This window comes from Lepidochelys kempii, chromosome 12, assembly GCF_965140265.1.
Source record: "Lepidochelys kempii isolate rLepKem1 chromosome 12, rLepKem1.hap2, whole genome shotgun sequence".
Classification (NCBI taxonomy): Eukaryota; Metazoa; Chordata; order Testudines; family Cheloniidae; genus Lepidochelys; species Lepidochelys kempii.
Genome location: NC_133267.1, coordinates 40148015 through 40174397, shown reverse-complemented (window position 1 = coordinate 40174397; position 26383 = coordinate 40148015). Strand labels below are relative to the sequence as shown.

Genomic DNA, 26383 nt, shown 5'->3' with positions numbered 1-26383 from the left:
TGCCAGGCAAACTGAGTTATCTGGTTGAAATTTCTGCATTTTCATTGTTCAAATACATGCATTCTTGAAAATTCAACATTCAGTCTGAGATTTTTGTCTGCACTGAGTGAATCTCTTCCAATAGTGGTGTGGGTTAATCCTCTTCCACAGATCTCCTCAGGCACAGTGGGATTTTTCTTCTGAGGAGGCTCACCTAGAGTGTAAAACTCTGAAGAGCCAATTATCTCTTCATGCATTTGAATCTGTAGCATAAGGAAAAGATAAATATTTTGTATAAAATGTGTAACAAACAACATATTGGCAGTCTGTTGTATTGATTGCATGACTCTGGAATATGTGAGTCAATGAACTGCCTATATATCTAAGTTCTTATATGGCCACTATCATTGAGGTATCTAAGCACCTCTGTGATATGTGATGCCTTTGGTCCTCCTGTATATGAAATAATTTTACCTCTAAAGAGATAGCAAGGTTGCCCAACACTAGGCTAACTTCGCTGTGTAATAAATGAAACTTTACCAGCAGTAACCCTTCTCGGAGACTGGATGTGTTCTTTCATTGTAGGTAAAAGAGAAGGCTGAAACAGTTGTTCGTTCTTGATTTTGCAGACTTTATGATTGTGTTTCTTCAGAATGGATTTCAGCAAACTTCAGATCCAGAAAAGAAGGTGGAATTCCAGAAAATCCCCCATGTAAGGGCAAAATGGTACTATTTATGCTTTTTTTTTTTAAGCACCATTGATATACATGGTGATCTATAGTACACAGAATAAGACACAATCCGTGCTGGAAATTGCTTACAATTTAACATCGACAGGACAATAAGTCAGGAGAGCAATCAGAGAGGTAAACGGTGAGGAGACCAATGCAGAGGTGATTCTTTGAGAGTTTATCATAGACCTTCCAGAACTAATTTATGAAACTGGCTTTATTTCAAAATCAATATGCTTTGTAAAGGTGATTTTTTTGGAATGATGAATTGTCACAGTAACTCTTTTCAGGGTCACCATTTTTTTTTCTACATACAGATTTTGCTTGATTGCTCTGCTTCCTTTCCAATGTGCAATGCGAAATACTGTGAAGTAGTAGAAAAAAAACTGGGAAATTCTATATATTGTGTTTATACTACAAATAGTTGTATGTTAACAGTTAATCTTTAAATTAGGAATTTTAGGATAATTTAATTTTTGAGCCAATATACTTACTTACAGCCTCCTTAAATGCTAAATGGTCTTAATTTGTTTATTTTAAATAGATCTGTTATGCTGTACTGCAAAAAATGTTGACATGTAAGTATTAATTATTTATAATTTGGGGCTTTGTGCAATTTACTAGGAATGTACTTTGCTAGACATACCTCCATTCTTTCCTGGGAGATTTCCAAGGGCATTAAGGAGCTGTTTACTAGTGATGGATTTCCTCTGTTGTGTTGCATCATGTACATCACTAGTCATTTAAGATAACTCTGATGCACTTTCCCCCATGAGCTTCCTCTTGTATTGCAGATAACCCCTTGTTCTTTTATACTAGCTCTCTCTGACTAAGAACTTTGAATTTGCATGTTTTATACAAGTGTCTTGGTGCTAAATCATTGTGACACCATAACACAGCATTTTTAACTAGCAGAATAACTTTTTGTAAAATTTGAAATATCTTTATATAGTGATGTGTTTAATGAGAATGAGCCAAGAATGAAACTTTGTAATTTAAACTGCATGTGTAATCTTCAAATCCCTGAATTTTCCCATGAAATCCATTTTGTGTTGGGCAGTCCTGATGATGATGCTGAGTGGGCAAGAATAGTAATGTCTGGATTTTCATCACAAATCACAATGCAAAAAACACCAAACAGAAGTCCAAAGCTTTTCTGATCAGCAGCAGATGATCTTCCTCACCTGTTGTTGTGCTGTCCACGCAGCTCTCTCTCTGCAGGGTGAGCACTCAGTCATTGCCACTGATGCTTTATAGACCTTTATAGACCTAGAGACCAGTATATTGCCCTAATCCTCACATGTGGCTGTCATGCTGTTGACCACTTGTTCCTCTGGTTTCTCAATGGCAATATAATACAGCCCAGAACTGTATATAAACTGCAGGGTGTTCCACAAAAGGGAAATAATAAGGGCTTTAATACTAATTCTTAAATTTAGCTTGTTTAATTGACATCTGTGACACTGCTTGGCTCTTTACACTTCAGTAACTAATCAACTGCCTTAAAGCAGATTTAGATATTTTATATAAAATAACTTAATGATTTAACAAAGACCTTGGTCTGGGGGAGAAGTGTCAGCGTGAGAGAAGCAGTGGGAGCATTATGCTTTATATTAGGTATACAGTGATAGTGAGCTCCTGTGTCTGAAGATCAGAGTGGTTTTTCTCCTCTTCCCTCCCCTAGTCTCCTCTATTTAACATTAATTTATTCCTCTTTAGGAAGGGAGAGAATAGAGAGAGAAAATAGCAGGGTCTGGCAGATAAGGAACAAGTATGGGGCATTTGTGTGTCTCCTGCGTCCGAGTACATTTCCTTTTAAAAGTGGGTCACAAGAGGGAACCCCCAGTCTTAATCAAAGGGCTCTTCCCTTAAAGCTCAAGAGTTCTTTGATTTCCCTTCAGTAATTTTGAGACTTTCAAAGATGTGATGGAGCAAGAAACGGAAAAGCTGTTTTGTCTACCACATTCACTAGAGCAGTGGTTTTAAATCTTTTTCCATTTATGGACCCCCTAGAAAATTTCAGATGGAGGTGTGGACCTCTTTGGAGATCTTAGACATAGTCTACGGACCCCCAGGGGTCTGCCGACCACAGGTTGTAAACCACTGCGCTAGAGTAAAAGATCAGCATTTAGTCTGGTCAATGAGAACTGTAACTTGATGGGCCAAGACAGTACTGGGTATGAGTTGCCAGTGCACTTCGTTGTCTTCGTCAACAATTAATGCAGTAGGCCTAGTCTTCATTTGAGTGTTACTTAAGGCTTGGCTACACTTGTGAGTTACAGCTCAATAAAGGAGCCCCAGGTGCCCTAGCTCACTACCCGTCCACACTGGCAAGGCACGTAGAGTGCTCTGTCTCCGCAGCTACAGCACTGCTGGTACTCCACCTTGGCGAGTGGAATAATGTTTGCTGCGCCCCTGCTGGAACACCGTGGTACCAGTGTGGATTCCCTGGTCCTATAGTGCGCTCTGATCAGTCTCCAGAAGTGTCCCACAATGCCTGTGCTAGCCACTCTGGTCATCACTTTGAATTCTACTGCCCTGCCGTCAGGTGACCAACCATCAGACCCGCCCTTTAAATTCTCTGGGAATTTTGAAAATCCCCTTCCTGTTTGCTCAGCCAGGTGTGGAGTGCTCTCAGCGAATCTTTCCAGGTGACCATGCCTCCACGCGCCAGGCGATCTCCAGTATGGAGCAATGGCAAGGGGCTGGACCTCATCAGTGTTTGGGGGGAGGAAGCTGTCCAGTCCCAGCTGCGCTCCAGCCACAGGAATTACAATGTCTTCAGGCAGATATCAAGGGCCATGGTGGAAAGGGGACGCACTGCAGTGCAGGGTTAAAGTGAAGGAGTTGTGGAATGCCTACCACAAAGCCCGAGAGACAAACAGCCTCTCCAGTGCTGCCCCTGCGACCTGCCGCTTTTACAAAGAGCTGGATGCAATACTTGGGGGCGACCCCACCTCCATGCCGAGTACCACCATGGACACCTGAGAGGCCAGTGCAACAAGGCAGGAGGAGGAGGAGCAGCAAAGCGGGAGCGAGGGTGCTCCGGCGGAGGAAGACACCCTAAAATCCGTAGATGCGTGCAGCCAGGAGCTGTTGTCAAGCCAGGAGGAAGGTAGCCAGTCGCGGTGGCCAATGCTTGGGGAGGGACAAACACCAGAGGAGGTTCCCGGTAAGCAGCTTTTATTTTGGGAAGGAAGTTATTTGGTACAGGCTCTTGGGATGAGGAGGGTTAGGGCCGCATGCATGCCTAGATGCGGAATAGGGCGTTGATGTGCTCTCTCACATCGTGGTAATTGGCCTCGGTAATCTCTTCAAAGGTCTCAGCCAGAACTTGGGCAATATGCTTGCGCAGGTTTTTCGGGAAAGCCACTGTTGTCCTCGTCCCAGTAAAGCTAACTTGTCCGCGCCACTGTGCCGTGAGGGGTGGGGAGACCATTGCTGCACACAGGCATGCTGCATATGGGCCAGAGCGGAAGCCGCATTGCAGTAGAAGACTCTCCCTTTCTTCCCTGGTCACCTTCAGCAGCGAGATATCTTCCAGGACGAACTCCTGTGGAAAATGTGGGGACAGTGTTCAGTATAGGGGCCCCCTGCCGCTGTTGGCTATCCCTAAGGCACAGAAACCCAGAGGACAGTACAGCCGTGAAACAATCAGTCATGCTTGACCCTGTCTTACTCACCATTTTGGGGCTCCCATGCTTTATGTGCGCTCGCTTTGGCACAGGCAAATTATGCTATTGTATAGACTGTGCTTGCCCTTGACTACGGGGGAATCATTGCTCTGTCTGGTGTGAACAATGCTGCCTCTGTTAAGTGTTGCATTTTACCTTTACAGATGCAACTTTGAGATCTCAGCCGTCCGTGTTATCAACGGCCGAGAGGCTGCAAAGAATCAGGAAGAGGTCACATAGAAGCAAAGGGGACATGCTGCATGATTTCATGCAGCATTCAACTAATGAAAATAAAAACGTGCAGGAGTGGCGGGAGAGTGAAAGGAGGGTCTGCCAGCAAAATGCGGATCGCCGGCACCAAAATACAGAGCGGGTGATAAGCATCATGGAGCGCCAAGCGGACTTGATCCAGGCTCTTGTAGTCAGGCAGGCGTAGCACTACTGTGCCCCCGCGCGTGCTCCTTTTCCCCACTTCCCCCCGCAGCCCTTTTCCCAAACTCTTCTGCCACCATGTCGCCTCCAAACCACTTTCCCCAACATCCGAGTTCTTACCGCTACCCATTGCCTCCAACACCTGTAGCTTTGCCACCCAGCCCTGAAAACTATGACCCTTACCCACTGCACTCAACCCCCATCACCATGCAGCGTAGCCATCCTGAAGTGCAGCATGCATTGCTCAGCACTCCAGATGGGACATATACAAATCCGTGATTGTACTGTTCCCCACCCCCTTGCCCTTTGTGTTTCACAAGCAGTTGTGTTGTGTTTCTTTTCAATAAATTGATTTTTTGGCTTTGAAAACATTCTTTATTATTGCATAACATAAAAGAAACCTTAGCCCAGGAAAGCAACAGGCACTGCAAGTCAGTGTTTCATATGTAGCAAACACAGATTCCTACTGCGCTTCACTCCCGTGCAGGGCACCACATCAGACATTACTGTTGGCTTTCAGCCTCAAATTGCTCCTTCAAGCCATCCCTAATCCTTGCAGCCCCGCGCTGGGCCTCCCTAATAGCCCTGCTCTCTGGCTGTTCAAATTCAGCCTCCAGGTGTTGAACCTCCAAGTTCCATGCGTGAGTGAATCTTTCACCCTTCCCTTAACAATTGTTATGGAGGGTACAACACGCGGATAAAACCGCGGGGATGCTGTTGTTGGCCAGGTCCAGCTTCCTACACAGAGAGCTCCAGCGACCCTTTAAACAGCCAAAAGCACACTCCACAGTCATTCTGCACCGGCTCAGCCTGTTGAACCTCTCCTTACTGCTGTCAAGGCTCCCTGTGTAGGGTTTCATGAGCCACGGCATCAAAGGGTAAGCGGGGTCTCCAAGGATCACAATGGGCATTTCGACTTCCCTTACGTTGAACTGCTGGTCTGGGGAAAAAAGTCCCAGCTTGCAGCTTCCTGAACAGGCTAGTGTTACAAAAGATGAGTGCATCATGCACCTTTCTGGGCCAGCCTGTGTTAATGTCAATGAAATGCCCACGATGATCCACAAGTGCCTGGAGAACCATAGAGAAATAGCCCTTCCGATTAATATACTTGGAGGCTAGGTGGGCTGGTGCCAGAATTGGAATATGCTTCCCATCTATCGCCCCTCCGCAGTTAGGGAAACCCATTTGTGCAAAGCCAGCCACAATGTCATGCACATTACCCAGAGTCACGGTTCTTCTGAGCAGGATGTGATTAATGGCCCTGCAAACTTGCATCAACCTGATTCCAACGGTTGACTTCCCCACTCCAAACTGGTTAGCGACCGATCGGTAGCTGTTTGGAGTTGCCAGCTTCCAGATTGCAATAGCCACCTGCTTCTCCCCCATCAGGGCAGCTCTCAATCTCGTGTCCTTGTGCCGCAGGATGGGGGTGAGCTCCTCACACAGTCCCATGAAAGTGGCTTTTCTCATCCAAAAGTTCGGCAGTCACTGCTAGTCATCCCAGACTTGCATGACGATGTGATCCCACCACTGTGCTTGTTTCCCAAGCCCAAAAGCGGCATTCCATGGTGGTGAGCATGTCTGTGAATGCCACAAGCAAACTCATGTCGTTTACATTACTTGAGTCGATATTGTCGTCGGAGTCCTCACTGTCACTTTGGATCTTAAGGAATAACTCAACTGCCAAATGTGATGCGCTGGCGAGACTCATCAGCATACTCAGCAGTTCGGGCTCCGTTCCTGCAGATTGAAAGGGAAGACAGAACGCACAGTACAAAAACCATTGAAAGATGGCACCAAATGTGGATGGAAGCAAAGGGAATGCTGGGATGTGAACTGATGCATCACGGGGCGTTGGGACAAGCCACAGCTCCAGAATGGGAAGAGGTGCTCTGTGGGATAGCTGCCCACAATGCACTGCTCCCAGTGCCGCTGCAAATGTGGCCACGCCAGTGTGCTTGCAGCTGTCAGTGTGGACAGACTGCTGTGCTTTTCCTACTGTGCTGTACGAAGGCAGGTTTAACTCACGGCGCTCTACATCTGCAAGTGTAGCCATGCTCTGAGTAGATATAACATGGGAAAACCCCAGAGTTGGGACTGACAGGGGGGAATTAACAAGCAGAATTCTGCTTTCTCTTTAGTACAGTGAGGAGAATCAGTCATCCACTAAAGAATAAGTGAATATATGATCTTCTAGCATAAACTACCTTCCTCCATGCAGAATCCTATTGTCTTTAGTGGGACTCCAAACAGGTGCAAGGATCTTCACTAGCACGTCAAACTTCAGAATCTAGGGCACTAGGGTTTGGAAATTAAATTTTCATTTATGTACATCTTTAAATGGTTTAATTTCTAGTGCATGCTGGGGAGCCTTTTAAAATGGTTCAAGGTTAGTATTAGTAGCTTCTAAGCCTTTGTGTTACTTAGAGAAATTTTCATAAGAACCAAGCTCTGATGAATGGTTTCTGCTGCCCATTTCCCTAATGGGGTCACCTCCTTAAACGGTGCACAGGTTGCTTGTTGAAAAAAGAACAGGAGGACTTGTGGCACCTTAGAGACTAACAAATTTATTTGAGCATAAGCTTTTGTGGGCTACAGCCCACTTCATTGGATGCATAGAATGGAACATATAGGAAGAAGATATATAACCTACAGAGAACATGAAAAGGTGGAGTAAGAGGCTAATTAATTAAGAATTAGCCTCTTACTCCACCTTGTTATCTTCTTCCTATTTATTCCATTCTATGCAGCCGACGAAGTGGGCTGTAGCCCATGAAAGCTCATGCTCTAATAAATTTGTTAGTCTCTAAGGTGCCACAAGTACTCCTGGATTTTTTGCAGATACAAATTAACACGGCTGCTACTCTGAAACATGTTGCTTGTTCTAATTAGTTCTTCCTTGTTTAATGACGGTGTTTTTTCCATCTTTCTTTCTCTTCCTTTGATTATTTGTGCTTTTTTTTTTTTGTTTTTATTTTGGGGGATCAGGGGTACTTGATGCTGTTGCTAATGAAAAACAGGAAGATTCTTCTAAATTACAGGCTGTGAAATGCTGGTAAGAAATCTCCTCCTGTGAGTATTGTCTGTTTTTCCCACTATTGCATGTCTGTTTTCTATAGACATAAAAATTATAAAATGAGTATATTTTAACCTGTTTACAAATAATTTAAAAGTATGGCTACTTATTTTTGGCATTCCCCTCCCTCATCAAATATATGTATGCAAACACTATAGACGATATCTGCAGAAAATAAATGTAAGTGTAGTAAAGTATATTTTGGCAATATAGGTGCCAGTTCTGAATTGTATGATATCCCCACAAGGCATTCTGTGACTTTCCTGGCAGTTATTCCTACCCTAGTTCTCGTCTTCCTGTCCCCTGCAGCTTCCATCAGTTCAGATCTCCTCCCGAATTTCCTGCTTCCAGACACCCTTAGTCCTGCTTTGATCCTATTCCCAATTAGCATTCCTGCTATGCATCTTTCAGTCTTCAGTCCCAGCCAGTGTTGTTGTGTAAAGCTGATAGTTTGAGCAGAATACACAGTAACCTCTTTTTGTATGTATTATAAAAACTGTCAGTTTTCTTCATTTTGGCAGTTTGACTGGTGAAAACAAATTTAAAGGGAAAAATAGTAATGAACTGTACTCCATATATCGTGGATCGTGGCTCCCGTTTATTGTTCCTGAACAGTTCTTTTGTTGTTTTTCATTTGTAGGCTGAACATATTCACTGTGACAATGTACAAAAGCACCAACTTTCCAGAGTCTTTGCAACAGTTCTTCATTCACACCCTGACTGAGATTCTTACCTATAATCCTTTGTTGAAAGGTAGGAATCAAAGAAGGAAAGGCTAGCTCTTCATGCTGTAGCTAGTGCATCCATCCTTGGCTGTAATGTGATACAGTTATAGGAAAAAATTGAGTTCTAAGTGTACAATAGAGTCGTCGTCGCCCACCTCCCCAGGGCTTGATGTCACTTTTTTGTGTGTGTGGTTTATTTTCTATTGGCTTACATCAAATGTTAAGGCAGGAAGGCTGCTGGTCTTTGGTGCCTACTCTAAAGCATGACTTGTCCAGGAAGAAATACATTTGGACTGCAAAGCACATGGAAAATAGCCCCATTGAACTGTGGTATGGCACTGCTTACCTGCTAATTGGGAGAAGTTTACATATAGTACTAAATGCAGGCTGTCTGTTAAAGTGTGAGGAAAGGTGGTGAATCACTGTCTGAAATATATCTGGATGCCTGATTTCAGGGAGGTTTCATGTTTTTATACCTGATCTAACTACTGGTAATAATAAAACTTGTTTTCTTTCCTGTGGACGCAGCATCTGATGCCATACATATGCAGAGAGAGTGGAGTTTTGCAAGAACCTGCCCACTGCTTACTACCTTGTATCGCAAAGTATGTCTGTCTCCCAAGATTTGCAAAGAGAATATTGTTTATATTTTTGCAGATCTTCAATTTCTGAAAACTTTCACTGCTTGATGTATTAAAATTGGTTTAAGAATATATTTACTCCAGTTCGTATACTTATTTTTCTTGTTGAAATGCTAATAATATACTTTAGATTGAGATGGGACTTCTCAAGAACAGTGTATTTCAGTCACAAAATCTGAGTCCTCTAATAGAGGTAGGCAACGGTGTGGTGGAAAGAAAACATAGTCGTAAGATTTTGTTTGTTCTGATTTAATTTTGTACAACTATGTGTGGATAAAGGAGGGAAAATGAAAGTAAAAGCACTCATTTAACAATAACAGTAACTAAAAATAAATAAATAAAGTAAGTGCTGGGCGCAGGGCACTTGGGTTGTTTGGTTTTGTTTGAAGGACTTGATCTTGCTCCCACTGAAGTAAATGGGAGAATTGCTGTTTGTTGTAGCAGGAATAGGGTCAAAAAGGGCTAGGGGTCTGGGAATCTGGTGCGTTGGACAGGTAGCTTTGTCTGAAAATAAGGCAGAAGGGAATTACCTTATTAATGAAGTCAGGAGTGTCCTGTGAGAAGAGAATCTGAGTGGGTTTCACTTTAGTGCCTGGTTAGAATGCATAGCTAAAGAGATTCACTGTTCCTGTCTTCCAGCTGTTTGTGGCATTCAGTGCAGAGAAGTTGATGTGTCATTTGCAGCAGATTCTGGAGACTCATGAGGTGAATTGGCAGCATGTGCTGTCCTGCTTTTCTACATTGGTAGTCTGCCAGACTGAAGCAGAGCAGCTGGTTAAAGGTACAGAGGGCTGAGAAACTTGGTAGGGAACCTGTGTGCATTGCTGTGTCTGGATTTCCAAATGCTGAACAGTCAGCCATTATAATATTAAATTTATAATATCTGCTTTTAGATGGCTTCAGACATTGTATAATTGTCTGCTGTGTTTATAAGGTAATAAACAGTTCAGGAGCTCTGCTTTTCCTGTTAAATATTCCAAGTTTCACCTTGATGCACGTGCTACATGCTATGACTTTCCCATTTCTCAAATTTTAAATTCAGCTCGCTGTGGTTATGTGATAACCATCTTAATTGCTAACGTGGTTGGCAGGGTGTTCCAGAGTCTGACTTCTGCCTTCACGTGTGCATTTGCAATGTGATACTAGTAGGTAAACTCCATTTTTCTGAGTTTCCTATTGTGCATTCAGTTGCTGTATTCTGTGCAGTGCTTGGAGCCCTGTAGAGTCTAAAGGATTTGTTGAATAGCAAAAGTGCCTTTTTATTATATATGAAAAGATGTTAAGATAGAGTCCCAAAGCCTCTCCCAAATTTGAATCTGTAGTGTAGTATTATGTGCTGCCCCTTGTCCCTGTTTCCCAGACCTCTTTTTTTTCCCAGATAATTGGCTGCATTTATTGTAGTAATATTCCAACACAGTTGCCAAGATTCCATTAAGTTTTTACCACAGATATTTAGTGTTTTGGGCCTATTGTTATACCTTTTCTAGACCTACTGAGCAGTCTGCTGATAAAAGCATTTGAGAATTACGATATGGAAAACATGATCACTGCATTCTTGATAGCTCGTCAGGCTGCCCTTGAGGGTCCTGCTGTGTTCATGCCTTATGCTGAATGGTTTAAGGTAAGACTAAATAAGGACTAACTGGGAATGTTATTCCTTAACTGAAGAGGAAGTGTGTACAAGGGAGACAGTTGGAAAGAATGAATTGATATAAACCTGTACAAGAAGATCTTAATTTTAGTCAGTCAGCCTGGAGTAGAAATAGAGCAACAATTGATGATACTGTATATTATTAGTCTTAAATATTGCCTTTGTATTTACAAATAAATTGCTTTTTTAATCAGTCTAGCTTTCTCTGCTCTTTCCTTCCTCCCTCCCTAACTCCTCGTTGGCTTTTCCATTTATTGGTCAGAAATGTCTCTCCTTGCACAACATTTGTTACGATCATAATTGAAATCATCATTAACACAAGTTGTAGGCTAGAGAAATGCATGTGTAAGATACTCATGTTTACGAAAAATGTGTGTGCAGTTTTTGTAATTGCATGTGTTGATCAGTTAGGATAATTGATCATTTGCTTTTACAGTTGTTGTAAATGTGTATGTAATTTACGCATACAAATTCTCATGCATTTTTGTACATGTAAATTGTCTTGAAAGGTCTGAAAATATGTCCTGAAGCTTTTGATGGTGAAATATTTAGGATTTATTGAAAAGTGAAATGATTCTTTGTTTTGTGTGATCTTAATAAATCAATATATTATCCCTGTAATGCTTAACTGTATCAGAACAAAGATATATTTCCCCTGTGTAGAAACCGGTGCATTTGCTGTTGCAAATCCTTCAGTATATCACCTCATTTAACTATCTATAAATGTTCTCTTGAGAGAGCATTAAACCAAACTTTGATATTTACTGTGGTAGATTTTCCGGCAGATTGATTTATTTTTTTTATAAATAGTATCCTTTGAATAACTTTTTGCAGAAACACTATCTGGGCAGATAAGATTTGTAGGGTATTTGGGATTTCTGCACTAAGTGTAGCAGGGTGCAACGGTAGTAATTTTATCAAGCCTGAAAGATAATATTCGCATTTTCCCCCTTTCAGGTTTCCTTTGGCAATGCCAGTGGTTACCATGGTAGCAGTAAGAAGGCTTTGGTCTTTCTCTTCGAGTTCCTATCAGAATTGGTTCCCTTTGAAGCACCCCAATATCTGAAGGTGAGAAGCTTCTTATGGAGATCATTTTCTTGTGGGGCTGTTAGGGGTCTGTTCCAAACTGCTTCAGCTTATCAGACTAAGGTCACATGGCCCTTGACCGGGCCAGATTATTATTATAACTTTCAATATATACCTGAGAAGCAGGACCAAGTTTTCTCTGTAAAATAAAGTAGCAGAGGGTTCTTTTAATGCTTTGACACAATGAAGAAAGAGTACCTTGGGACTAAATTAAAATTCATGGCAATTTTTTATGTGGAAAGATTTCCTTTGCCATGTAACTGGCTTTTCTGTGAGCTCTTAAGCAGGCAACAGTGCCTTGTCATTGTCTAGCTTCAGAGCTCCCAGGAATCTGTAAGGAGATGTATCAGAAGCTGGCTTTTGTATGCTGTCAAAATAATAAACCATTGCTTTGAATTTTACTCTTTAGGTCCATATAATGCATCCACCTTTTGTACCAACAAAATACCGTCCCTTTCTCTTGGAATATATCACTCTGGCCAAAACCCGATTGGCTGATCTCAAGGTTGGTGAAAAACATTCTCCTCCACCTGAAAAATCCTTTTCCATCGGAATATCAGTTGCTCTGTGACATTTTCCTTTTTCTTGTGACTTACAGGTTGCTATTGAAGACATGGGGCTCTATGAGGATTTATCTTCAACAAAGGAAGCTGTGCAGGTACTGGAGGATTTTCCAGGATGACTTCCAGTAAATTATACTTTTTGTTACTGTGGTAACACTTCTCAGTACAAAATTACACAGCATTATTGGCTACATGCAAAACTATGCAAAATATCAGCTCAGTAAATAAATAATTATTTTTAATTTTGTATAGCATCTGTTTGTTGTAGAATCTACATGACTCTCACATTTAAGGGGAATAATCCATGGTGGGAGAGAGTTGTCTACAGACTGCAGTTTTATACTGTTTTGTTTAAGATATATTTTGAATAATACTAATCAAAAAGGGAATATTTGGCTTGATCCTTTTGAGTCACACTTTATTCTATATTTTCTGTATTTTGATTAGTTAGTAATGCAATAGGATATACTGATGGAATGTGGAAATAAGTAAAGAAACTGAATATATTTTACAGTGCATGAAATAGGGCTCTTGTCAGTGGTGCAGCAGCTGAGTACATTGGTGGTTTGTCTTAGGAGGATCAAATTCTATTTAAATCCCTAGTGAAAGGGTCATCTAGTTTCTTCCTCATCTGCACTAGATATGTTTGCACACTGGGAGATTGCCACAAGTTGTTGCAACTTCATGTGATTAGCCGCCTGCTTGAGAGACGCCTAGATTGCCGTACCCTGCATTCTGTTTAGTTCTAGCCAATGCAATTAAGTGAAAGTTTATGAGCACTGAATTCAACCCCAAAAGCCAAAGCACATGAAATACAGAAGATAGAGCAGCCTTATCAGTATTCTTGCACTGTTACTCTCCATACCAGCCTATTTCAGTTATGTAGTTGCACCCTTTGTCTCTGTGCTGTAAAAATAAGACCACCATTACTAAGCATGAAAGAAAAGACAAGAATGATTTACTCTGTTATGCTAAAGACTTTACTATGCTGTTCCCTCCTTGTCACCTGCATGAGCCAGCCCCAGAGCCAGGCACTTGAAGATGTTGAAAAGGCCATTCGGATATTTGAAAATACAGGGAAGATCCCAACAAGTGTGATGGAGGCCAGGTATGGTATCTTTGTAGAAGTTTCTCAAAAGATTCTGTTTCAAGAGCACATCAAAGAAAAAATAAGAGAAAAGTTTAGGATGGAAGCAAAGAAGCACTTAAGAAAATCTTGCTAATTTATCCAGTGCTACAGTAATCATCTAAGCTCAGGCTATTTGTGCAGATGATACTCAGAGGATAAAAAGGCCATGTGCACACAGAAGGGAAGGCACTAGTTCCGTTATAAAGCCATCTTTTGAGGATGTTTAAAAATCAAGAAACCAATGTCTATAAGAATGCACTGTGTGAAAAACCCAGTGTTTCATGCTATGAACTAACTGGGAATTTGGACTCTATCCTCTGAGAAGCTAACAGGAAGGAAACCCCACAGTAAGAATAGTTAACCTGGGAATGGTATTTCTCCATTTTAAATTGCTGAGTTTTTATGGTTAATAAAGTTTGTTCTGGTTTTTAACTGAAGGAACTATACTCAAATATTCTTATTTGTGTAGCAAGCAGAAATCACTCCTAAGATATTAACGAAATTGCCCTCTGTATTTAGTTGCTAATCTTTTCCCCTTCTGTTTCAGTATTTTCAGAAGACCCTATTATACTTCCCACTTTATTCCTGCTTTACTCATGCCACGTGTGGTTAGTATTTTTCTTATCCTTTCATTTGGAAACATATTTATGGGTAGTAAATGCATTTCTGACTTGGCTGCTTTTTGTTACAGCTCCCTGAAATTCCAGACTCGCGCATCGTTTTTATAGACTCCTTAAAGAGGTATGAAAATAAAGCACATGAGGCAAAGGGAGTTTCTGATTTTCTGGACTATGTGTTAGGAATGTTTGACTACAGAATCAGGTTATCTGTGGTTCATGCACTGACACCTTGTTTGCAAAATGGTACCTACTAGCTAACCTCATGGATAGGATTTCTCCCCCTCTGAGACACCTGGTTTCAGCTGGCAGGTACAGTGCCTTGCTGCTGGGGATGGGTTTGCTGCCATGGCAATACTTCAAGATCTGCCTTTGTTTTGTCAGGATAGTGTCTAAGGAGGACATATTCCATGTTAAGGACTCAATCATTCCTGAATATTGACTGTTTGATATTTTCTTGCCCAGTGGGAATAAACTTGTTTTAAAACTAGTAACTTTTCTGTAGCTGACTTTAACACAAACATTTCTATATGAATGCCTCATTTGTAGGCATTCAATTGTCTCTTAATTCCAAACTATATCTAAGACTTAGGGCTTGTCTATATGGTGAGATAATGCACTGTATGAGGGTGTGATTTCTAAAGTGCACTAACCTATTGAGCATTAATTGGTCCTTATAGACCCTGCCGGTATTCTTTAATATAGTGCTGTCTGAAACAGTATTACGTTAAAGTGCGCTAGGGAACGCTTAGTGTGCACCAGCAGGGTGTACACGGACCAACTAAAGCACGTTAGTACGCTTTAGAAATCACACCCGCATAGAGCGTATTACCCCACCATGTAGACAAGCTCCTAGCTGCATGTTACAACTTAAACTGATATAATTGATCTAATCCTGCTATAAACACTGTAATGAACATTTAGTATTGTTTACCTGCCTATCAACTGTTTGGAGGTCATACAATCTTTGATCTCAGTCTTGTCCTGCACTTGAGATGAGTGCATGCTCTGTCCCATAACTGCACTCCCTTTTGTGCACTCTTGCCCCCACATATTATATAATACTGCTAATCTCTAGTGTGCAACTATCTTGACCTTATGTCAGATCATAAAAATGTTGTCAAGTGCAGTGTCTGCTTTAGTGTTACTAGTCTATGGGGGAAAATTCTTGTATGAAATATAGTTATGCACTTACTTTAATGAGTCTGAATTCTGTGGTTAAATGGTGTAAATGGAAAAAAACCTTTCTCTTACTGCAGAGCTGACAAAATTCCACCAAATTTGTACTCCAGATATGTCCAAGCTTGTCATTCTTTGAAAGAGAAACACTTACAAGGTGAGAAATATAGGTATTTACTAAAGCATTAGTTTGTTAGAGCAATGAACCAAGATTAAACATCTGTTTTCACTGATGCCCTTTTAGATAGGAATTTTTCCAAGCATTACAAATCAGATTCTTTCCCTATATATAGACAACAGTGATTGGAGTTTTATTAATACATAAAGCAAAATATATTGTAGTTTGATTCTGAATTTTATTAGGGTGGTGTTTGTATTAAATATATTTGCTTGGCTACCTACCATCCAGGGTGATGGGTGTAATAAAAATGTGTAGATAAATAAATGAGTGATCTTTGCTTTTCTTTAAGACTTTATTGGCCTCTGGATTTCCTCCTCCCCAGCTTCTCTAGTAGTCAGGTGTGTACATATAATTCTGGTGAGAATTTTGCTGGTTATTGACAACAAGGAGATGCCCTGACAGTTGTTGCAGGATTGTCTGTTACCTTTCTGTTTGTACAAGTGGACGATGGATGCAACCTTGTACTCCTGGGGGATAGTTCCTTGAGTCCACATTGACTGGAAAAATTCAGTCAGTTTCAGAGCCATGTGCAAGCCTCTGGCTTTATAGACTTCTGGTATAGCATCTACTCCAGGTACTTTACCATTTGACAGCAGGTCCATCACTTTTGCAGTTTCAGTGAGCGTTGGGGGATCAGCAAGAGATATGTTCATATCAATCTGGGGCAGTTGATCAATTGCCTCCTTGCTAATCATAGAATCCTAGAATATCAGGGTTGGAAGGGACCCCAGAAGGTCATCTAGTCCAACCCCCTGCTCAAAGCAGGACCAATTCCCAGTTAAATAAATAAATAATAGATGCTTGATATGTTGTTAAACTGTTCTGTCCACCTTTACTGTATCTTTTCTTTGTCAGTGAGCAGTGTGGTACCATCAGCACTCAGTATTGGAAATGCTCCTGATGATTATGGCCCATAGATTGTCCTTAGAGCATCATAGAAATTCTTCATACCATTGCTGTTAGCATAAGACTGTCTCTCATCTGCCTGGCTGCTCAGTCATCAGTTTTGCATCTCTCTAAGTTTGCGTTGGACAATCCTCTTGATGTTGTTGAAGACTGCCTTGTTAGACGTTGAAATGCTGTCTCCTAAACAGGCCTTATGGAGCCGATATTTCTCATTCAATAGTCTCCCTTTGTCAGTATTGTTTTCATCAAACCAATCTTGATGTTTATGTGTGATGGAACTGTGGCTATTTGATGCATCTGAGTACATGATGCCGAATTTTCCTTGATGTTGTTAGTTTGCATCAATTGTTACAAGTTGCGCAGTTCTTCAGCAAAGGCCTGTTTCACATTCTCCTGTTTTAATTTGGAGACATTAAGCTTTTCGGGTGCTTTCTTTTACCTTGTAGTCTTCCACTAGGATGTATCTGGATATTCAGCTTGAAGACTATAAGCCTTTGATCAGTCCAGCATTCTGCATTTCTCATGGCCTTTGTCACGCTAACATCCTGTCTATCTCTTCTCCTGATGATGACATAGTTAATATGATGCCAGTGCTTGAAGCTCAGATGCATCCAAGACCTCTTGTCACAGTTTAACAGGTGGAAGACTGTGTTGGTGATGTCTTTTTTTGTGTGATTTTTTTCGACTGCTGTAGCAGGATCCCCATCAGCTGCAGTACTCTGACCAGGGTTAAGGTGAAGCAGAAAATGTTTAGGCCACCTGCTGAATCGCCTTATGCAACACATTGGATAAGTTTCAGAGTAACAGCTGTGTTAGTCTGTATTCGCAAAACGAAAAGGAGTACTTGTGGCACCTTAGAGACTAACCAATTTATTTGAGCATAAGCTTTCGTGAGCTACAGCTCACTTCATCCGATGAGGACTCCTGCCTGAGAGACAGTGTGGCTTCAGGAAAGGATGCAGGATCATAGACATGGTGTTTGCAGCTTGTCAACTTCAAGAGAAATACCAGGAACAGAACTCCAACCTGTATATGACTTTCATTGACCTGAAAAAAGCATTTATTATAATCAGTTGGGAGGGCCTTTGGAAGATCATGGCAAAATTCATTTGCCCAGAGAAATTCATCACAATGGTTCGGCAATTCCATGAGGGCATGGTCCCTTGTGTTATGGATGATGAGTCATCTGAACATTCCCAGTCATCAATGGAGTCAAGCAGGGCTGTGTGTTGACCCCAGTCCTCTTCAGTATGAGGTTTTCTGCCATGCTTACAGATGCCTTTTGTGATTGTGACACTGGGATTGGCATCAGATACCGGACTGATGGCAAATTTTCAATCTGAGGAGGCTACAGATAAAGACACAGGTACAGGAAGTGACAATTCATGATCTTCTGTTTGCTGATGACTGTTCTCTGAATGCCGAATCTGATTCTGACATGCAGCGGAGTATAAACTGTTTCTCTTCAGCTTGTGATAATTTTGGTCTCTCAATCAACCTCAAGAAAACAGAATGATATACCAGCCTGTGCGAGGAAAACCTTACTATCACAGTGAATGGCGAAACCCTTCAGGCAGTGAACAAGTTCACCTATCTCAGCAGGACACTGTCATGTGCAATTCACAGCAATGATTAAACCAATGCCAGAATTGCCGAAGCAAGTGTTGGCCTTTGGCAGACTACATGCAAATGTGCGGGAGCGCAGAGGCATTAGTCAACAAACAAAACTGAAGTCTACTAAGCCATTATGTTGCCAACTATGATCTATGCATGCAAAATGTGGACAGTGTACAAACGCCATGTTATGAAGCTGACTCACTTTCACGTGGGCTGTCTGAGGAAACCAATGAGGATAAGATGGCAAGACCAGGCTCCAGATATTGAGATTCTCATATGGGCAGGTATTCCAAGCATCCATTCTCCTTGATGAAATCACAGATGAGATGGGCATGCCATGTCACCAGAATGTCAGATGAACACCTGCCAAAGATCTTTTAGGGTGAGCTAAAGTAGGGAAAGCACACTCAGGGAGGCCAACAGAAATGTTTCAAAGACTCAACATTTTGACATTGACCCAGATATTTGAGAAGATCTTGCCCATGATCATTCTACCTGGCGAAGTCTCATCCATACTGGAGCTACAGTCTGTGAGCAGAGGAGAACCACTGAAGCACAGCAGAAGCACCAGCAGTGTAAATCTCACAAGAGCAGTATGTCCACTGTTAGCAAGAGATGCCACTATGGGTTACTTGATTAAGTGTGCCACAGAGAGTTCAAAGCTCAAATTGGCCTGATCAGCTACTCATGTGTTCACAGAAACCAAACCAATCAGTGATGTCTTGGTCATCTTCAAACTTGAAGGATGAACAACAACAAGAACACAATGGCACATATCGCTCTTTAGAGTAGTGGTCATTTGGATATCACGTTTTAAAAATCTGGTGGCTGTCAATTTGCAAATGGAAGAGTCTGCAGAGAGGTATATGTATTGTTACAGTTTCTACTGCAAATCATTTTCTGTCCAGAGAAAAAATTTTCCCATCTAAATTTAAACTTTATCAGCTGTCTTTGTGGTGATAGACTGCAGTTCCATGTTGCGGAGCCTCAAGAAAGCAACTATATTAAGTGTCTTTTTGGCTGAACTTGGTAATTTTATTGCTATAGGATTGATCCAAACTCAGCCAGGTATTGGCTCTTGGAATGTGAGAGCATAGGACCGTCTACAGTGAATGAAGCGCACTTGTGGCAGACAGAGTCAGTTGCTACAATGGCAATTCCAAAACCATGTCTAATTGCTAGGTCATATTTAGCAAGCAGGTAGTTGGATTTCTGCTACCCTTTGGGGGGCAGGGAGACAAGACCCATGTTCTGTACAGGAGCAGGAATTGAGGTTAAGGAGCTGAGGTAGAGATACTTTATTGGATTTCTGTACCTTCTTACTCTTGCCACCATTTTTAATTCCTTGCCAAATCTATATATGAATACTTGCTGTGATTGAGAACGTGACTTCTAAAGAGCCATCTATGTGGTTCTGTAAAAATCATTACCATAGTGTCTTCATCTCTTCTTCTTCAGAGACTAAGTGCTCTCAGCCCTGAGTAACATAGTCCTCACTAGTCTGCAGAGTGAGAACCTAAGTCCTGATCTTCTGCATGACAGTACTTCATCCAGGCTTTGTTGTGGTCCTGCCTTTCAAAGGACGGGATAAAGTGCATGCCCAAAGAGAAGGGGATGAGAAATAGATCTGAAAATGTAACAATTACAGTTGCCAATCCACACCTGTTTGAGGTGGGTTTAATTTAAGATCCCATCACAGCCATCATGTTGGTGCTATTGTAAATTTTTGAACGGACTCTCTTATGTATTCTCTGTTAGCAAATGGATTTTCAAAACACTAACATTTTAAAATTGGCAATATCTTCAAATACGAGGAAGTTTATTTCAAAATCATGAAGTAACGCAGGTCAAACTAGCCCGGGGACTGGCAACTTTTGGTCAACACATCCCTTGGCCCACACCGCTTCTCACAGCCCCCATTGACCTGGAATGGCAAACCCGGCCAATGGGAGCTGTGATCAGCCAAACGTGTGGACGCTGCAGGTAAACAAACTGTCCTGGCCCGCCAGCAGATTTCCTTTGGCACGCGGCCAGTCAGGGTTGTCAATCTCGGGACTAGCTAATATGAAACAGGAATATTTTACAAGTGTGCTCAAAAGTTTGTACACAGAAAATAACTCCTGCTAAAACCACTTCAAACATGAAAAAAGTCTCACAAAGAAGCAGTAGCTATATAGGGAGGTTTCAACCCCTTTTGCGTAACATGAAGACACAGATGCTGTTAAATACCTGATATTCAGCTGCTTAGTGTCCTCCTGGTTTCCAGGAGATGCAGAAGTACTAAGTGGTGACAATTGTGCAGGTCTCTGTGATCAAAATAAAAAGCTTGTAAAGAATCATTTGAGTTGACAATGACCTCTAGTGGCTCATCCTAGTTAATATTTTCTACATCATAGTAGAACTGATTCAATAGGGCCTAAATCAACCTTGGTGCATGTGACATTATCCAGGGTTCAATCTGTTGACTGTTGAACAGCTGTGTCCCCTTAATTCTCTAGCCTAGGGTGCCTCTTGCATTGCTTTGCTGTCAGAACATCCACTCCTGGCCTGTTTGCATAGCCTTCAGCATGCAAATTCACTGCCATTTAAATACATGAGAATCTGACCAGTCACTCATGAATTACTTACAGGGCAACACCCTCAAATTCCCTGTCCCAGCCTTGTCCCCCAGAAATGTCTTGTACTGCTCAGTACCCTTCTGAACAGTACAAACTCATAGAAAGTCTGTCCTTTCTTCAAAGGAAAATGATAATGCACCAGCCTTGTTATCCCTAATAGTTTCCTATACGCTTTAATCCAATACCTAATTTAACAAACTAAAATAACTTAAAAACAAAAGGTTTTGTCTCACCATGTGCTACAACAATCTGTATTAGCTGAAAAGCCTTCCAGCTAGAACCACCCCACCCCCAGTTCAATTATGCTTTCTTTGTCTTTTGAGCATTGTAGCTGCCATGAGCAGATATGGGAGGGGGAGAAGAGAGGTGAAGTGGAGGCCACGGTCTCTCATTCTTATACCACTCTCCCCTCTTTGAGGATTACCCCCAGCTAGTGTGTAGGTGACAAGCTGTCTGCTGTGGATGAGAGATTTGAACTATCCCTGTGATTAAATGTAAATTTCTTTTTTACACTTTTTCCCCCTGCTGGAGAACGGCTGCTTAAGCAGGTGACAAACTTTTAACATCTGGCTGGGAGTTGGTCTGTCCTTTGTTCCTGAAAAACTGGTTTGGGCTTCAGAGTAGCAGCCCTGTTAGTCTGTATCCGCAAAAAGAAAAGGAGGACTTGTGGCACCTTAGAGACTAAAAAATTTGAGCATAAGCTTTCGTGAGCTACAGCTCACTTCATCGGATTCATTCAGTGGAAAATACAGTGGGGAGATTTATATACATAGAGAACATGAAACAATGGGTGTTACCACAGACACTGACAAGAAAAGGAGTACTTGTGGCACCTTAGAGACTAACCAATTTATTTGAGCATAAGCTTTCATGAGCTACAGCTCACTTCATCGGATGCATACTGTGGAAAGTGTAGAAGAAAGCTTATGCTCAAATAAATTGGTTAGTCTCTAAGGTGCCACAAGTACTCCTTTTCTTTTTGAGTTATTTTTGGCTCTGTTAACTGAGACACTGTTCCTATCTGCTGAACATTCAATGACAAACTCTACTTGATGGTTTCTAGGGCTGGACTATTCTGAATTGAAATGTTGCTGGTGGCAGTGTCTCTGTGGTGACAAGTGGGAACTTGCCTTCTTTTGCAATTCAAACAAAATAAACCCAATGTTCCCAGCTGGAGATTTTTGTAGAGTTCTTGCTTTCTTGTTTGAGGGGAATCTGATTACTTAGCGTTTAACTTGGTATTTCTGGAATGTTTTCCCAGCCTTGCTGGGAGAAAAGACACTTTATAGAATCACAGAAATGAAGGGCTGGAAGGGACTTTGAGAAGTCATCAAGTCCAGCTCCCTGCACTGATTAGGAATAAGTAAACCTAGACCATCCCTGACAGGTGTTTCTCCAACCGGTTCTTAAAAATCTTCAATGATGGGGATACCACACCCTTCCTTGGAAGTTTATTCCAGAATTTAACAATCCTTATAGTTAGAATTTTTTTCCTAATCTAACCTAAATCTCCCTTGCTGCCAATTAAGGCCATTACTTCTTGTTCTACCTTCAGTGGACATGGAGAACAATCCTTCACTGCTCTCTTTATAACAGCCCTTAACATAGTTGAAGACTGTTCTCAGCTCCCCCCTCAGTTGTCTTTTTTTCTCAAGACTAAACTTGTCAGGTTTTTTTAACCTTTCCTCACACATCAAGTTATCTAAAACTTTTATCAATATTGTTGCTCTCCTCTGGATTCTCTCTCCAATTTGTGCACATCTTTCCTAAAGTGCAGTGTCCATAACTGGACACCCTATTCCAGCTGAGGCCTCACCAATGCTGAGTAGAGCAGGACCATTACCTCCTGTGTCTTCCATATGACACTCTGTTAATATACCCCAGGATAACAGTAGGGACCACCTAGCCAGCTATTCCCCATTTTGTAGTAGTGCATTTGATTTTTTTTCCTTCCAAGTTGTAGTGTGGTGTAATACTTTGCACTTGTCTTTATTGAATTTCATCTTGTTGATTTCAGAGCAATTTGCCAAGTCTTTTTTTGAATTCTAAACCTGTCCTCCAAAGTGCTTGCAACCCTTCTGCATCTTGGTGTCATTAGCAACTTTTATAATCACATTCTCCACTCCACTATCCAAGTTATTAATGAACATATGAATAGTACTGGGCCCAGGATTGACTCCTGTGGGACCACATTAGATATACCGTCCCAGTCTGAGAGAGAACCATTGATAACTGTTCTTTAAGTACTGTCTTTCAAACAGTTGTGCACCATCTTATAGTAATTTCACCTAGACCATATTTCCCTAGTTTGCTTATGAGAATTTCTGGAGGCTGGAAGAAAAGGAGAATAGTAAGGAAAATATGAAGTAAGATTTCTTCATTTCTTGGTTCTGAAAGTTAAGTTCCTTCCTGAACTAGACATAAATTCATAACTGACTAGTCAAGTGGTACAATTATTTACTCCTGGGGGAATTCTGAGCCAAAACATTAAAAATTCTGCAACAAAAAATTAAAAATTCTGCGCACACTATTTTCAAATTCAGCAAAATTTTGTGTATTTTATTTGTCAAAATAAGACAATATAATCACACTAATTTCAATTATTTTTGGTCGTTTATTTCAAAATGTCTGTCAGCAAATATGTCTGCAACAATACAGACGACAAAAAAGATTCAGAAAATGTTTTTTGACAAATAGATTCCTTACTGGGCTTTTTAATACAGAACGCTGAGTAATAATTCATTTAAACTACCATACAGAACCATATTTCCCGCACCCCCCAGAAGCAGTGCAAGGCTGGGGGGAGTCGGGTAACGGAGGAGCTGAGGGAGCGGGAAATAATTGCTGGGAAGGAGCCTGGGTGTGAAATTTGACAGTTGTTGGGTATGTGTGGGAAAAGTATGGAACAGGTTTTTTGGGGGGGCTGGAAGGAACTGTTAGGGAGCTTCCCCCATGCAGATCCTGGATGATCCCAAGCCTTTCCCATTCAGTCAGGCACATGTGTCCCTCCACCCCTACTCAGACACCCACGTCCTCATGTGTCTCTGTGCCCCCACTCAGCCACCCCTTGTCCCTATGTGGTCCTGCACCCCCTCCCCGTCACCATGTGGCCCTGCGCCTCCACTCTCATTCAGCCCCTGCCCCAGTCTGTCCTCCCCCACTAGCTCTTATGAGCCCCTGTCTGACCCCCCCCCCAGCACCCCCATGCTGTCTGTCTCCCCATAGTCCCTCCCTGTTTCCTGACCTGACCCAGCTGGCACAGTGAAGAAGGCATTCTTTCTCTTCCCTAGCATGCTGGGAGTGGCTGCTGTGCTCTATCGCCACAGCGTCCTCTGTTGGGTAAAAGGAGGAACTGCAGCAACTTTTCAGCAGAAGCTTTTTTCTGGGGAAAAAATTAAAAATATGCACGGCTCATTGATTATGCACACACAGTAGTGCAGAATTCCCCCAGGAGTAAATGATTTTGAGGATAAAAATGATTCTGTACATTGTGGCAGATCCATGTTTTATGTATATATATACACCATTTTATATCCCAAAGTGAATTCTGCTTTCACATTAACCCTAAGTAGAGATCAGAGAATCATTGCTTTAGGTTTTGTATATTTAAAGTGGTGGTTCCACTCTCCCAGCTCTAGTGAGGCCTCAGCTGGAGTACTGTGTCCAGTTTTGGGTGCCATGCTTTCTCCAATTTGTCCACATCTGAGTGTGCACAGAAAGCAACACAAATGAGAAAAAGTTTAGAAAACCTGACCTATGAGGAAAGGTTAAAAAACCTGGGTAGGTTTAGTTTCAAGAAAAGAAGATTGAAAGGACCTGATAAGTCTTCAGCTATGTTTAAGGACTGTTATAAAGAGGACTGTGATCAACTGTTCTCCATGCCCACTAAAAGTAGGACAAAAAGTAATGGGCTTAATCTGCAGCAAGGAAAATTTTGGTTAGATTTAGGAAAAACTAAGTACCTAGAATATAGGTTACTGAGTGAGGTTGGGGATTCCCTTTCATTGGATGTTTTTAAGAACAGATTGAACAAACCTCTATCAGGGATAGTCTAGGTATACAGTAACTCCTCACTTAATATTGTAGTTATGTTCCTGAAAAATGAAAAGGAGTACTTGTGGCACCTTAGAGACTAACCAATTTATTTGAGCATAAGCTTTCGTGAGCTACAGCTCACTTCATCGGATGCATACTGTGGAAAGTGTAGAAGATCTTTTTATACACACAAAGCATGAAAAAATACCTCCCCCACCCCACTCTCCTGCTGGTAATAGCTTATCTAAAGTGACCACTCTCCTTACAATGTGTATGATAATCAAGGTGGGCCATTTCCAGCACAAATCCAGGGTTTAACAAGAACGTCTCGGGGGTCGGGGGGGAGTAGGAAAAAACAAGGGGAAATAGGTTACCTTGCATAATGACTTAGCCACTCCCAGTCTCTATTCAAGCCTAAATTAATAGTATCCAATTTGCAAATGAATTCCAATTCAACAGTCTCTCGCTGGAGTCTGGATTTGAAGTTTTTTGTTGTAATGTCGCAACTTTCATGTCTGTAATCGCGTGCCCAGAGAGATTGAAGTGTTTTCCGACTGGTTTATGAATGTTATAATTCTTGACATCTGATTTGTGTCCATTTATTCTTTTACGTAGAGACTGTCCAGTTTGACCAATGTACATGGCAGAGGGGCATTGCTGGCCCCTGATGGCATATATCACAGTGGTGGATGTGCAGGTGAATGAGCCTCTGATAGTGTGGCTGATGTTATTAGTCCCTGTGATGGTGTCCCCTGAATAGATATGTGGGCACAGTTGGCAACGGGCTTTGTTGCAAGGATAGGTTCCTGGGTTAGTGGTTCTGTTGTGTGGTATGTGGTTGCTGGTGAGTAGTTGCTTCAGGTTGCGGGGCTGTCTGTAGGCAAGGACTGGCCTGTCTCCCAAGATTTGTGAGAGTGTTGGGTCATCCTTCAGGATAGGTTGTAGATCCTTAATAATGCGTTGGAGGGGTTTTAGTTGGGGGCTGAAGGTGACGGCTAGTGGCGTTCTGTTATTTTCTTTGTTAGGCCTGTCCTGTAGTAGGTGACTTCTGGGAACTCTTCTGGCTCTATCAATCTGTTTCTTCACTTCCGCAGATGGGTATTGTAGTTGTAAGAATGCTTGATAGAGATCTTGTAGGTGTTTGTCTCTGTCTGAGGGGTTGGAGCAAATGCGGTTGTATCGCAGAGCTTGGCTGTAGACGATGGATCGTGTGGTGTGGTCAGGGTTTCTGAAAAATGTGACTAAGTGAGATGATAAGCAAATCCAATTTCCCAATAAGAATTAATGTAAATAGGAGGGGTTAGGGTCCAGCGAAATTTTTTTTGCCAGACAAAAGGCATTATATAAATTTTAAACAAGCAATTTAATACAGGTATTAAACAGGCTGGCAGCCCCCCCATCAGCTTCCCTATGTGCGCACCACCACCGCCTCCCGCCCGCTGATGGACCCCGCGGATCAGCACCTTCCTTCTGCTCCCCCCGCCTCCTGCCCACAGCAAACAGCTGTCTTGAGGCATTCAGGAGGCTGGATGAAAGAGTGAGG

The 26383-nt window shown here is 41.9% G+C and overlaps 1 protein-coding gene across 8 annotated transcripts in view; it reads left to right on the top strand.

The window, feature by feature from the left end:
* Positions 1-26383, top strand: part of FANCA (FA complementation group A) — a 72274-nt gene that overhangs the window by 15420 nt on the left and 30471 nt on the right. For 4 of the 8 annotated variants that reach the window (XM_073308252.1, XM_073308253.1, XM_073308251.1 and 1 more), the window contains exons 8-21: positions 609-691; positions 1255-1288; positions 7805-7871; positions 8533-8645; positions 9146-9222; positions 9898-10039; positions 10746-10879; positions 11867-11977; positions 12405-12500; positions 12594-12653; positions 13578-13666; positions 14235-14295; positions 14379-14428; positions 15564-15640. In XM_073308252.1, the coding sequence (XP_073164353.1) occupies positions 609-691; positions 1255-1288; positions 7805-7871; positions 8533-8645; positions 9146-9222; positions 9898-10039; positions 10746-10879; positions 11867-11977; positions 12405-12500; positions 12594-12653; positions 13578-13666; positions 14235-14295; positions 14379-14428; positions 15564-15640 (1194 nt within the window). Of the gene's footprint in view, positions 1-564; positions 692-1254; positions 1289-7804; positions 7889-8532; positions 8646-9145; positions 9223-9897; positions 10040-10745; positions 10880-11866; positions 11978-12404; positions 12501-12593; positions 12654-13577; positions 13667-14234; positions 14296-14378; positions 14429-15563; positions 15641-26383 lie in introns of those variants that run through there. The other 4 variants (XM_073308255.1, XM_073308256.1, XM_073308257.1 and 1 more) reach the window with 3 other exon arrangements.